This window comes from Cherax quadricarinatus, chromosome 27 (genome assembly GCF_038502225.1).
Source record: "Cherax quadricarinatus isolate ZL_2023a chromosome 27, ASM3850222v1, whole genome shotgun sequence".
Taxonomy (NCBI): domain Eukaryota; kingdom Metazoa; phylum Arthropoda; class Malacostraca; order Decapoda; family Parastacidae; genus Cherax; species Cherax quadricarinatus.
In genome coordinates, this window is record NC_091318.1 from 22,440,977 (window position 1) to 22,455,472 (window position 14,496).

General features: G+C 39.7%; 1 protein-coding gene across 5 annotated transcripts in view; it reads left to right on the forward strand.

Annotated features, from left to right (window-relative positions):
• The window catches only part of LOC128691092 (putative neural-cadherin 2), an 816,602-nt gene that overhangs the window by 686,354 nt on the left and 115,752 nt on the right, over positions 1 to 14,496 (forward strand). For all 5 annotated transcript variants that reach the window (XM_070089108.1, XM_070089105.1, XM_070089109.1 and 2 more), the window contains exon 3: positions 9,461 to 9,580. In XM_070089108.1, coding sequence (XP_069945209.1) covers positions 9,461 to 9,580 — 120 coding nt within the window. The remainder of the gene's footprint in view (positions 1 to 9,460; positions 9,581 to 14,496) is intronic.

Consider the following 14,496-nt stretch of genomic DNA (forward strand, 5'->3'; position numbering starts at 1 on the left):
GCGAATATAAGCAATTGCGGGGAAATACAAGAAATTGCAAGCGAATTTTAGACAGTTACAAGCGAATACAAACATCGGTAAATGGAATGCAAACCTTTGTAAGGGAATACAAACATTTGCAAGTGAATAACAGCAGGTTGACGTGAATGCAAGTTGTTCATGGCAAATAAAGGCAGCTATTACAAGCTGTTGCAAGTAAACACAAAGAGTTGCAAGCGAATAGAATACAAGTGGATTGCAAAAAGCTCTATGATTTCCAGTATCAAGAACCAGCAAGATATAAACACTTGCATGTGATAAAAATATACGTGTTTTTATGTATGAGTTTGAATTATATGCATTTATAATTGTATACCCAGAAACAAATAGAATACAGGGTGGCTCCTCGAACCGAGGTCCTCGCACATACCAGGCCTAACTCTTTAACTACTCAGTCGCAGAGTTTACAAAAGAATGATCTTAGAACCAGTACAACTGTAACCTGGGTGAACATATACATATTCACATGTATATATTACACTTATGTATGTTTGCCCGAAATGTTCTGCATACCCGCGCCTTTCCATGTGCACTATTAATTTATTGTCATCCAATATTATAAAAGCTATGTATCTTGTGAAATTAAATTATTATTATTATTATTAATTTATTTATTATAGTAATAATAATTATTATTATTATTATTATTGAAAAGCTAAATTTTGGGGGATTCAGCAATTAAAAGATGTATATTAATTTTTTATGAATGTCATTTTGAATATATACATCGTGTTTTTTGTCAATTTAAGTATATTTGTATATGTGAACATGAGAAATAATTTTTTTCAATTACATTCTGCACCAAATATTACTGGTAACTTTACCTTCTTTGTTCTTAAAAGTTTTCACTGGTCTGGAGTATTTTCACTGATGCGGTGCTTGTGCTCACGCAAGCTTGGTTGAGCTCACAAAAGTTAGCTTGTGCTCACGCAAGCTTGGTTGTGCTCACAAAAGTTAGCTTGTGCTCACGCAAGCTTGATTGTGCTCACAAAAGTTAGCTTGTGCTCACGCAAGCTTGATTGTGTTCACAAAAGTTAGCTTGTGCTCACGCAAGCTTGGTTGAGCTCACAAAAGTTAGCTTGTGCTCACGCAAGCTTGATTGTGCTCACGCAAGCTTGATTGTGCTCACTCAAGCAAAACTGAAAAGCGGAGTAAATGTCAATATGGTTTAAACAAAAAAAAAATATTAAATAAACAACACAGGGGGCCTGTGGTCGGATTTGGACCTGAAAATTTCTATGTTTACACTGCAGCGAACTGTAAGCGGTCACTCAATGGTGGTTTTAGTAGAATTAACGGGAGCCGGGCGAAGTTTATCGTCGATATAACTAATGTATATATATATATATATATATATAATGTGTGTGTGTGCAAAACAGCCACGGAAGGAGTAGAATGGTAGCTCTAGGCCTTTCGTGTTGCATTCAACACATCAGGAGTTTGCAAAGTTGCAGAGAAAAGGAGGATGTGCGAGCCAACACGATCCCAGAGGATGTATTCACTGGAGTGGCTAAAAGCTCTCGCTTCACAAGGTGACTGTCTGGGTTCGATTCCCGGCGAGGGTAGAAATATTGGGCGTGTTTCCTTACACCGGTTGTCCATGTTCCCCATCAATAAAATCTCATCCAGCTCTTCAGAACTGGGGCGCCTGCCCAAGATACAGCAGGCATTACCCCTCTGAACTATTACTACTAGGGTTGAGGCTCGACCGTTCGTCACTGTAGGAGTTGCCAGCAGTCACCGGTTTCTTCAACACGCAAGTTATACTTTTGTATCAATCAAATAACATATTACTCTGGTAGAATTTTCCAGTAGATCCTTCATGTGCTAGCCCAAATCACCGACCAGTATGTTTTAAATAAGTGACCCACTGATCAGATCAGACTGACTCCGAACCCTCGACTGGACCGAACCCTCGACTGGTCGAACCCTTGGCCGGTTTCAAACGGATTCGTTGGACAATAAAGCAGACTGTAAACGGATGGGGTTGTAGGCGCCCTTATAAACACAAACAATAAATATAAAACAAACTCCAGGAGCGTACTCCGGTAAGCTGTCCTGGTATAAAAGTACAGTTAGAAATAGAAATACAGATAGCTAGAGCTTTACTTAAAGAGGTTACTAATAGAGTATTCAAGAGGTTGCTAGTAGAATTACAGTAAATCAACCATTCAAATCATTATGAAGCTGTGTGTAGTCTGCAATAAATCAAACAAACGGGCTTCCACATGGATAAATTGTCATTTTTGTGGAAATCGGTGTCACGCCCCTTGTGCAGATATCCAAGAACTAGCTACAAGCAGTATTAAAACAGGGAAGTGTTTTTGGGTATGCCCAAAGGAGATAAATCTGTGGACTAAAATCACAAGGGTATTAAAAGAGGATAACATCAAAGCTGCTTTCATAGACAACCTGGAAGCTTTCTACAACAGATGGGAACATAAAAAGTCTGGGCTGAATGGTACTGCCCTTGATACTGGCCATGTAGTCAGAAACTGTAAGGCTGGAGGTGATGTCCTGGTAGTCAGTAAATGTGGGGCTGATAGTGCTGTTCTGGGAGACAGTAATGGTGAAACTGAAGGTGCTGTCCTGGGAGACAGTAATGGTGAAGCTGGAGGTGCTGTCCTGGGAGACAGTAATGGTGAAGCTGGAGGTGCTGTCCTGGGAGACAGTAATGGTGAAGCTGGAGATTTTGTCCAGGTAGTCGGGAATTATACGCTGGAAGGAATGCATATAAATGACCTCATAGGTGACAGGAGCCGTAGTGGGGAAACAAGTGTAGTCAAAGATAAGATAAAACCAATATTGCAAACAAGAAATACAACAGGAAATAGCAAACAAGAGGACTCCACTAGCAATAGTGAGGATATATTACCAAAAACAACTGGTGGGAGCTCCATTGTTGGTGCTAGGGAAGATAGGAATAAGACAGGTAAACATGCACCAACAGGGAATACAGTCAAATAAACCCAAGGCAAACGGAAACCAAGCCTGTGCACATACTATGCACTTGGTATCTGCAGACATGGGAAATCTGGAAAAAAAGATGGGACGTGCAACTATGACCACCCTAGAAAATGCCGTGCCCATATGACAACAGGAAAATGCAAACTCCCTTCCTGTAAGCTTTTTCACCCTGAAATGTGTACCTCTTCAGTACAGGAAAGACTGTGCTACAACTTAAATTGCCAGGCACACCATCTAAAGGGGAAAAAAAGATACAAAACATCCAGGCCATGGGAAAACCTGGGTAGCCACAGCCACTCAAGAGGGAGAGGTTTTTTAGTGCCAGGAAGGAAAAAAAAACTGGCAGGAAATGGCAGAAATTGTACACCAAATCCAGTCATTCCTGGAGTGGAACCACAGTCGATGGCCTCCACTCCAAACCAACAGATACAGATACTAATGCCGGAAAAAAAATCCGCCCCCAGTACCAACAATACCACCAGTCCGATGACATTCTTCTTTGCAAATATACAGGGTCTAAAGCCAGCAACAAACAACAAAATACCTTTCATCCGTGGACTGCTTGCAGAGGCAAAGGCAATGTTCGCGGCTTTCACTGAGACCCACACAGAGTGAACAGGCAAAAGGGGGAGGGGGTTGGCCTGTACATTGCAGAGTCACTTGTTTGCACAGAACTGCTTAATGCCTCAAATGATGTAGTGGAAGTTTTAGCAGTAAAGGTCGAGAACCAAAACCTAGTCATTGTGGTAGTCTACAAACCTCCGGATGCAACATCCCAGCAATTCCAGGAACAGCTGTTAAAAATTGACCACTGTCTGGAAAATCTTCCAGCTCCTGCACCCAACATCTTGCTCCAGGGGGATTTCAACTTAAGGCACCTAAAATGGAGGAATATAGCAAATAATATTGTTGCAGTAATAACAACAGGAGGCAGCTCTGATGAAAACTCACACTCACACGAGCTTTTAAATCTCTGCAGCAAATAATAGAGCCTACTAGAATGGAGAATACACTAGACCTCATCTTCACTAACAATGATGATCTGATAAGAAATGTCACCATATCAAAAACAATATACTCAGATCACAACATAATTGAGGTTCAGATATGTATGCGCAGAGCCCCAGACCGACAAAATGAGATTAGTTACGAGGGAGCATTCACCAAATTCAACTTCAATAACAAAAACATAAAGTGGGACCAAGTAAACCAAGTCCTAACCGATATAAGCTGGGAAGATATACTAAGCAACACAGACCCCAACTTATGCCTAGAACAGATTAACTTGGTGGCACTCTATGTATGCACAAGACTTATTCCTCTAAGAAAAGGGAGGAGTAGATGTAAAATAGAAAGAGACAAGCGCTCTCTTTACAGGCGACGGAAAAGAATAACAGAGCGGCTAAAAGAGGTCAATCTATCTGAAATGCGTAGGGAGACACTGGTCAGAGAAATAGCAAACATCGAACTTAAGCTAAAGGAATCTTATAGGAGTCAGGAATCGCGGGAAGAACTAAAAGCCATAAATGAAATCGAAAGAAACCCAAAGTATTTCTTCTCCTATGCCAAATCAAAGTCGAGAACAACGTCCAGTATTGGGCCCTTACTTAAACAAGATGGGTCTTACACAGATGACAGCAAGGAAATGAGTGAGCTACTCAAGTCCCAATATGACTCAGTTTTTAGCAAGCCACTAACCAGACTGAGAGTAGAAGATCAAAATTAATTTTTTATGAGAGAGCCACAGAATTTGGTTAACACAAGCCTATCTGATGTTATCCTGACGCCAAATGACTTCGAACAGGCGATAAATGACATGCCCATGCACTCTGCCCCAGGGCCAGACTCATGGAACTCCGTGTTCATCAAGAACTGCAAGAAGCCCCTATCACGAGCCTTTACCATCCTATGGAGATTGAGCATGGACACGGGGGTCGTCCCACAGTTACTAAAAACAACAGACATAGCCCCACTCCACAAAGGGGGCAGTAAAGCAACAGCAAAGAACTACAGACCGATAGCACTAACATCCCATATCACAAAAATCTTTGAAAGAGTCCTAAGAAGCAAGATCACCACCCATCTAGAAACCCATCAGTTACACAACCCAGGGCAACATGGGTTTAGAACAGGTCGCTCCTGTCTGTCTCAACTATTGGATCACTACGACAAGGTCCTAGATGCACTAGAAGACAAAAAGAATGCAGATGTAATATATACAGACTTTGCAAAAGCCTTCGACAAGTGTGACCATGGCGTAATAGCGCACAAAATGCGTGCTAAAGGAATAACAGGAAAAGTCGGTCGATGGATCTATAATTTCCTCACTAACAGAACACAGAGAGTAGTAGTCAACAGAGTAAAGTCCGAGGCAGGCACGGTGAAAAGCTCTGTTCCACAAGGCACAGTACTCGCTCCCATCTTGTTCCTCATCCTCATATCTGACATAGACAAGGATGTCAGCCACAGCACCGTGTCTTCCTTTGCAGATGACACCCGAATCTGCATGACAGTGTCTTCCATTGCAGACACTGCAAGGCTCCAGGCGGACATCAGCCAAATCTTTCAGTGGGCTGCAGAAAACAATATGAAGTTCAACGATGAGAAATTTCAATTACTCAGATATGGTAAACACGAGGAAATTAAATCTTCATCAGAGTACAAAACAAATTCTGGCCACAAAATAGAGCGAAACACCAACGTCAAAGACCTGGGAGTGATCATGTCGGAGGATCTCACCTTCAAGGACCATAACATTGTATCGATCGCATCTGCTAGAAAAATGACAGGATGGATAATGAGAACCTTCAAAACGAGGGATGCCAAGCCGATGATGACACTCTTCAGGTCACTTGTTCTATCTAGGCTGGAATATTGCTGCACACTAACAGCACCTTTCAAGGCAGGTGAAATTGCTGACCTAGAAAATGTACAGAGAACCTTCACGGCGCGCATAACGGAGATAAAACACCTCAATTACTGGGAGCGCTTGAGGTTTCTGAACCTGTATTCCCTGGAACGCAGGCGGGAGAGATACATGATTATATACACCTGGAAAATCCTAGAGGGACTAGTACCGAACTTGCACACGAAAATCACTCACTACGAAAGCAAAAGACTTGGCAGACGATGCAACATCCCCCCAATGAAAAGCAGGGGTGTCACTAGCACGTTAAGAGACCATACAATAAGTGTCAGGGGCCCGAGACTGTTCAACTGCCTCCCAGCATACATAAGGGGGATTACCAACAGACCCCTGGCAGTCTTCAAGCTGGCACTGGACAAGCACCTAAAGTCGGTTCCTGATCAGCCGGGCTGTGGCTCGTACGTTGGTTTGCGTGCAGCCAGCAGTAACAGCCTGGTTGATCAGGCTCTGATCCACCAGGAGGCCTGGTCACAGACCGGGCCGCGGGGGCGTTGACCCCCGGAACTCTCTCCAGGTAAACTCCAGGTAAACTACTAGTACTACTAGTACTAGTACTACTACTAGTACTAGTACTACTACTAGTACTAGTAGCACTAGTACTACTACTAGTACTAGTAGCACTAGTACTAGTCGTACTACTAGTCGTAGTACTACTAGTACTAGTACTACTACGACTAGTACTACTACCACCACCACCACTACTACTACCACCACCACTACCACCACCACCACCACCACTACTACCACCACCACTACTACCACCGCCACCACCACTGCTACTACTACTACCACTACTACCAATACTAGTACTTCTCGCTCTACTCCTGGCCCTGCCCCCTCTCTCATGTATACTGTCTCCCTTTCACTAAACGCTTCTGTGTGACTAGTTAATGGTCCAAGTCTGACCGAAACGTCGTCATAAGTTTCATTCTCCTATGTGCGGGTTATTTGTGTAAGGTGCAGTTGATTAATGTTTAATGTGGCCCGAATCACGAGGTCGGGTTCTGGTTATCTGTGTTTTTCATGTTATTTCAGATTAGTTTTATGATGGGTTTTGCTAAAATGTGTTTACCTCTGTTTTGTGTGATGGTGTTAGAGACAAGTACAGTTGCTGGTTCAAGACGTGACCACCGCCTCTAGAGAATAAAAGATGTGATTCTTGGAGACTCAGGCAGTGTAGCACACACACACACACACACATTCCGTATCTGGGTTTTAGATGGGTACCCAAGTCCCTCTGTTTCTTCTGTGTACATGGGATTACATCCCCCACCTTCCCCACGTTGTTTACTTTATATCCTTGCCATGACTTCGTTCTTTACGAGTTAGAGAGTCCGGTTGATTTCTTTTGAAGTTTTTTTTTTTTTTTTCTTTTTGTGAGTACCACCACTGCAACGTCAGCAGCAAATGGAATAGATGTAGTCATTGTCTGTCCTGTGTGTAGATTCTGAATACGATCTATGGGATTTGAAAACATGTTTAGCCTTGATAATGTGTTTAGGAATGTTCAAGGCGGAAAAAGTTCTATCTATATATTCATGTTCTTCAAGAAGGTGTTCACTGCTATAAATCCTGAGGATGCTTAGAAAGAATCCTTTTTTTTCATCCCTCTATTTGCTCTAAGGTCATGATGAGAGCAGCAGTGGACTCAGTAGTTTGCATTTGTTAGCTTTCTGTATACTGTTTTTACTTAAAGGTGTCATTATTCTTGATGAGAATAACAACAAAAGGTAGAGAGCTATTTTGTTCTTCATGTGTGAACTGAATAGAGAATTCCACTTGATTGAGATTTTCCCTGAATGAATGTTGGTTGAAACTTCTGTCTACTAAGATCTCAGCGCAGGATAGGCAGTACTGAGCTGGCTAATCAAACTTCTGCTTGTAGAACCTTTCTTCGTGTGAGAACAAATTAAAAATCACGCACAGTTTCGTAAATTCGATGAGCTCCTGTGCGGGTATTGGGAGTTTGTTACCGATGATGGAAGAGTTGCTGAGGAAGGCAATTACTTAGTCAGTGGAGACGAGTAAAAAAGGAGGCGACATCCTGGCTGGCAAACTTCTTCTTCATCGTCGTGTTCAGACGTATGAGAGATCACCTGAGTGTTCGACAGGTGATTAGCAGACCAAACTTAAAGGATTAGAGAGATGTTTGGCCAGAAGATCTATTAACTTATGAGGAGTACTGCCAATGCCAGCGGTGATGGAGTGAAAAGGTATGTTTGTTTTGGGTTTTGACCAACCCATAGATGCGTGCTAGACTGGGACCGGAGGGCAAACTGTAGCAAAACTTCTAGAGAGTATCTGTTTTCTTCACCACAGCTCAAACTACAAATAACCTGTTCACCACAGTTACTAAAATAGGGATTAAATTAAACTTTCAGCGTTTATCTTGTGTTGTACACTAAGAGATCTACAGCTCTCGGTATATATATCTTTGGGCGACCAAGTATAAATGTGCAAAATATAATCAGAACATAAGACAGTGTTTATGATAATTGAACATTACTAAGCTATAATTAAACTATTATTATTATTGGTGAAGCGCTAAACCTGTAGAAGACATACAAAGCCAGGGAAATTGGTGATAATCAGCTTTGATTCACGGAAGGGTAGGTCTGATTCCTTGAATCAAGGCACCTCCCTTCTTGACGAATCTGAACACAGCAAAGATCATTCTTGAGCTCCTTAATGGTTTGTGAACATAAGTTTGTACAGTAAATTGCTTCATAATTTCCAGTAGAATATTAAAGAAAATGCATTTTTTTTATTCAGTAACGATGCAAGAATCAACAGATTGTTCCACTGTCAAGCTTATTGCGCCGCTTTCCTTTCCTCAGTGTCTGTTTTTATGTGATGCAGTTCACGGCTAGTCCACAATTATTACGAACACAGGTAATGAATGGCCTGTGAGACCTGGGCGTAATGGGAATTGGAGCAAACAAATTCAACAGTAGACTATAATGTATATTTTGCCTTCACCCACTATATACATGGTATGTACAGTATGTACAGATACAATAGGTGTACACGACGGTGATAGATGGCAAAGCAGAAGCCAGAGAGAGTGCAACATACTCAACCAGCAGGTAGGCAAGTCTGCCAATGCTTACCACAAGTGAACCACGTTGCTTCAGCTTTGGCGGGCTTGCCTGTGATTAGTCAATGAACCAAGGTACTGATTTAACGACGGGTACCTTATCAATCGTTAAACCATTAGCACCCGGTGCGCTAGTTGGGAGGCAGCCTATATGGGAGTGTAACACACGCCGAATAAATTGTAACATGATCTTTGCATGACACAACAGTTAAAAGAAAATTAATTAGAAGACGTTTCGGCTCACCCTGGACTATTCGTAGTTTAGGACGAATCGAAACGTCATTTAAGGTTTTTTCTATTTTGTGTTAATTGTGAATTATTCCAGTCAAGGAACTGAGACTTTTTATCTTTATTACTACGATATGTGTATAATAGAAGTGCTGAAACCAGGTTACTTCAGTGGTTCATTTGCTCTCTTTCTCTTCCGGCAGTGACCAAACTGGTTGGCAGTGGACCTGTAGAGTTCGAGCAGACGGAATACACTGTGGAGGTGTGGGAGAACGCCAACCCACATCAACTCCTTCATCTCACTGCCCGAGTCCAGCCACAAGGTAACCCCCCTCCCCCCCTCTCTCTCTACCTGGGATAATGGTTACGCTGGCACCATTAACCCTTCTTAACGGCATTCCCAGTGGAATTCCTCTCTTTCCCAGTATTCTTTCCGTCGCTTTCAATGCTGCTGATTCCTGTCACTTACAAAGTCTAGCCTTCACTTTTAATGATACTCGACCTGTCATTTCTAATGACATTTTTTTACCTACTCGTTTCCTGCCACTCTCCCAGGGCCTTTTTACTCTTTTTTTTTTTTTTTACCGTAGCAGTATTTTACATTGTCGCTCCTGTCAAGTGATATCTTGCGCCCGTCCTCCCACTCTCTCTCTAATTATCTTTCACACTTGATACGTCTGTCAGTTCTGTCACATCCATCCTTCACTTTCCATGCTGTCACGCCTGACCTTTCTACCTCTCCGCTCTTCAAGGAGAGGTATGGGAGTACATGGTAGAGACAGCAGAGGATTTGTAAGTCCACACCGAGGCTGTCTGCTGAGGACTACCTGCATCTAAGAATTATGATGAATTATTTAGTTGTATGAGTCAAAGATAGAAAAGCAGAAAGCGTGGTGATGAAGAATTTCTTGCCCCAGGAAGTGAAGCCACCATCTTCCTTGGATCAAGACTAATAGCCTCCCATTCCACAGGCGCTTTATGACCCCTTATGAGCTTCCAGCATTCTCATGAATATAATAATTCAGCGTCTCCGCTCACTATTAGAAGCATTCTCCAAGATGAATACATTATCATTCATCCATTATCCCCTCTTGCCTTCTTGTTTGATGCTGTTCTTCTCCACGCTCGGTTGCACACATCTTGGCACCATTATTTGCACTCCTCTGAGACCCTTTCAAGCTCTTGAAATCTTTTTGGCACTTTGTGTTAAGGTCCCCTAATAGCCCTCCCCGATACTTGGTACTGCTTTGTCTTGTGGTTTACTCACTAAGTTCTGGCACTCTCTGCAGCACTCATAACAGTACCTCGCGCACACTGTTTCTGATGTGTGGTCATTTCGCCTTTATGTAACTCGGTGGTGGTAATTTTCCTGAGCATATTTTTTCACTTGTGTGTACCGTACATTTTTTCTGCTCATTCATAGGGTGAGTATTATGGACTCGCTCTCTTTAAAGAACTCTTGATAGTAGGAATTGGAGCTGCCCTTCTTTGGATTACACCTTATTACCACCCGTTCCCTAGGAACTATATGACCCCTAAACGTTTAGAGCTTCTATGGTAATATAAAGATAATAATAGACTCTCTGGAATATAACAACAAAATGGAACCCCAAAAAACGAATGTCATGTGAATATTCGCCTGTTGATGTGTATTTGTTTGTGGATATTCATGCGTCTGTGAGCATGCGTGTTTATGGGTATATATGATATGTACGAAGTGTTCTCGCAGAGTTATACTCACCAAGCTGTGTTTCTGGTGTCAAGTTTAAGTTCCTGGCTCCCACCTCTTGAACTAAAGTAGGCATCATTATTGGTTCCTGGTCTTTTGGGAATCATTATACCTGCTCTTGAACATATGTAGTGAATGTTCCTCTACTATTTCCTCATCTAGCTCATTTACAACCTGTATATTGAAAAAACTATTTCCTAACATCTCCGAGGCTCGTCTGTGTTTTTGGCTTCTATGACCCTCGCCCCTATATGAATTATTATTAAAAAAGCATATCCCTATCTGCTCTGTCAACTCTTTGGAGTATCTTGCATGTGCATAATTCTTCTTTAATTCTTTCTTCTAAAGTCGCCAGGTTCAGTTCCTTTAGTCTCTTCATACCTCAATCCCTTCCGCTCGGGGGACTGTTGCAAACCTTTTGACCTTATCGAGTTTTTTGTGTATGCTTGACGTTGTAGTGGCTCCAAGCTGGAGACACTACATCATGATATACCGTACACATGTCGCAAAATAATGAGATCGATTTCACCAAATTCCCAAGCTCATGGACTCTATCGTACCTATCCTTACACTTATGCATAAGAATCTGTCTAGAGTATACCACTTCCTCTTTCGGTTGAATGAATATATCATAGTATTCCTGTGAGTCATTTTAGTTCTTATCTTCAGTCTGTGACCTATAAAACCCAATCTCATTTTTTCAAAATGTTTTTACTGTCTGCATATCGTGTCTTCTTGAGTACCGTCTTCTCTCTTGAAAGTCGGTCAAGTTCAGTTATATTTCACTTACCTTATAGGTCAATCTTCTCAATTCTAGGATTAGCTTCGTTACGATAATAATAATCCTTACTCTATAATAAACATTGCTCTATAATAAACCTTACTATATAATAAACCTTACTCTGGAACAAACCTTACTCTATAATAAACCTTACTCTATAATAAACCTTACTCTATAATAAACCTTATTCTATAATAAACCTTATTCTATAATAAACCTTATTCTATAATAAACCTTATTCTATAACAAACCTTATTCTATAATAAACCTTATTCTTTAATAAATCTTATTCTTTAATAAACCTTACTCTATAATAAACCTTACTCTATAATAAACCTTACTCTATAATAAGGCTTCTTACAATGAGTTTTGAATGATTTTATTGAGAGTCCTGTAGGCAGAGACTTATATCATTGCTATTTTTTTCCATTTCCTGGGCACTGTATTGCATACAGTGCCCACAAGTTGATGAATATTGAAGACGTGCAACAATTGGGTATCTTTATGGAAGAAATGTGATGTTTGCACAGCAGTTTTTTTTATTAGTCTAATACGGAAACAACCAAAATATCAAAGACAATGGAAGAAGCAGAGAGGTAATTTTAAGGTGCTCAGTTCCTTACCCTTGATAGGTTTTCGGTTCCTTAGTCTATGTCTGTCACCAAACTCTCCAGCTCATCCACCTCGTCTTGAAGTTTCAGATTAGTCATCCACCCCCAAATATTCATTATTTGAAAACAATTTAATATATAGTACTTTAACTAATAGTACTATGAATATTAATAATAAATAATAGCAATAATACCTCTATAAAAATAGGTAATATTTAAATTATAAAAAACATGTAAGATTTAGCATACGCTTTTTTACTGAAATTTTGATATGATTAACATTTATTGACCCCTTTTTGACCCCCAGCCATTTATTAACCGCTTTTGGGAACCCTGGTCTCAAGCTAGGTTAGGTAAGGTTAGGTTAGGTTAAGTTAGGTTAGGTAAGGTAATGTTCATCAGGAAAGAGGACAAATATTTACCTACGCGGGTCTTAGTCATATGACCTGCAGTTGGAGCTTTTGGTCATCCGAGCGAGGCCTTCCGCTGTGCCTTGCCGGTCCACCCCTTTCAAAATTATTCTTATTATTATAACTATTTAGTCTATTTAAATCTAGGTTTGAGGAGAGAGACGTCTTTCCCCTCCCATACTAGATTCCAGGTAAGTTTTCATCCGGATCTGACCATCGAATTCGAGGAGAGAAAATAATTTTTCATCAGACTTTCCAAAAATTCTTGGTGAGGATAACGCAAAGACGAAAAATATTTTTTTTAAGAGATTTCGAGGACTGGAATGACTCCGTAACCTGTTATGGCAATAAAATGTCCCGTTGATTAAGATAGTTTTAATTAGTGCATAAGTGAAAATAGTAGTAATAGTGAGAGAGCAAAGGCCCGTTCTTTAATGAATTTTTAATGTCTTGATGATCTTACTATTTAAACGCGAGAAGATGAGGTTCTCATATTTGCTCTCAGAAGACTGATTTCATCTCATGAAAAGAAGAAAATATGTAAATCCAGAGCAAACTTTTATTTGATAGAATGTTGCTCTAAGTAGAGAAAATTGAAGGACTTAATTTTAAATGAGTTCTTGCTAATTGACCAGTTTTGCTTACTCGGCACGACATTTTATATATATATATATATATATATATATATATATATATATATATATATATATATATATATAATGTCGTGCCGAATAGGCAGAACTTGCGATCTTGGCTTAAATAGCAACGCTCATCTTGTCATATAGGACAAGTGAAAATTTGTGTATGCAATAATTTCGTCAAAATCATTCTGAACCTAACGAAAGAAATATATTTCACTGTGTTTGTTTATTATTAAATTATTGTAAACAAATCTAAAATGTATTTAGTTGGGTTAGGCTAAAATAAATTGCTCTTGTTATAATAAGGTTAGGTAAGTTTTCTAAGAGTCTTTTGGTGCATAATTAAAAAAATTTACATTAACATTAATGAAAAAAATATATCTTTAAACGTATAAGAGAAAATTTCAGAAAGGACTTAATTTTAAATGAGTTCTTGCTAATTGACCAGTTTTACATATTCGGCACGACATATATATATATATATAATATATATATATATATATAATATATATATATATATATATATATATATATATATATATATATATATATATATATATACTGATGACACACTGTTTACATTGATCTTGCTCATTACTGTTGTTAGTATCTCACTTGAACTTTTATTGATTAATGTATTAGATTTCACCTCTCATTTCTTGTACAAACTTATACTCGCACAGCCTGAAAAAGACAGAGCTACTTAGAAGTAAGCGAGAACAAAATTTGGCCGAAGTTCGTCAGTAGCATATTTTCTGACTCTTCCTCAAAACGAATACTGACTTGTACCAAAAAAAAAAAAAACACCACTGGAATTATAGATTCGTACAAAAATATCCAGTGATACAATATATTGCACAATATTCTGGTGTTTCAAAATAAAATTACTATAAAGATTTTACATCCCACGAACGACTTTAATATTTTTCATTATATTCCTAGTCCAGTGACAAGAATTGTATAATATATTAAAGGTAACAAAAAAAAGGCATACATTATTCATTAAATCCTCGCAAACTTGGATGTAAAGTCTATTAAAATATAAAGTTTTTAAAGTTTATCAAATT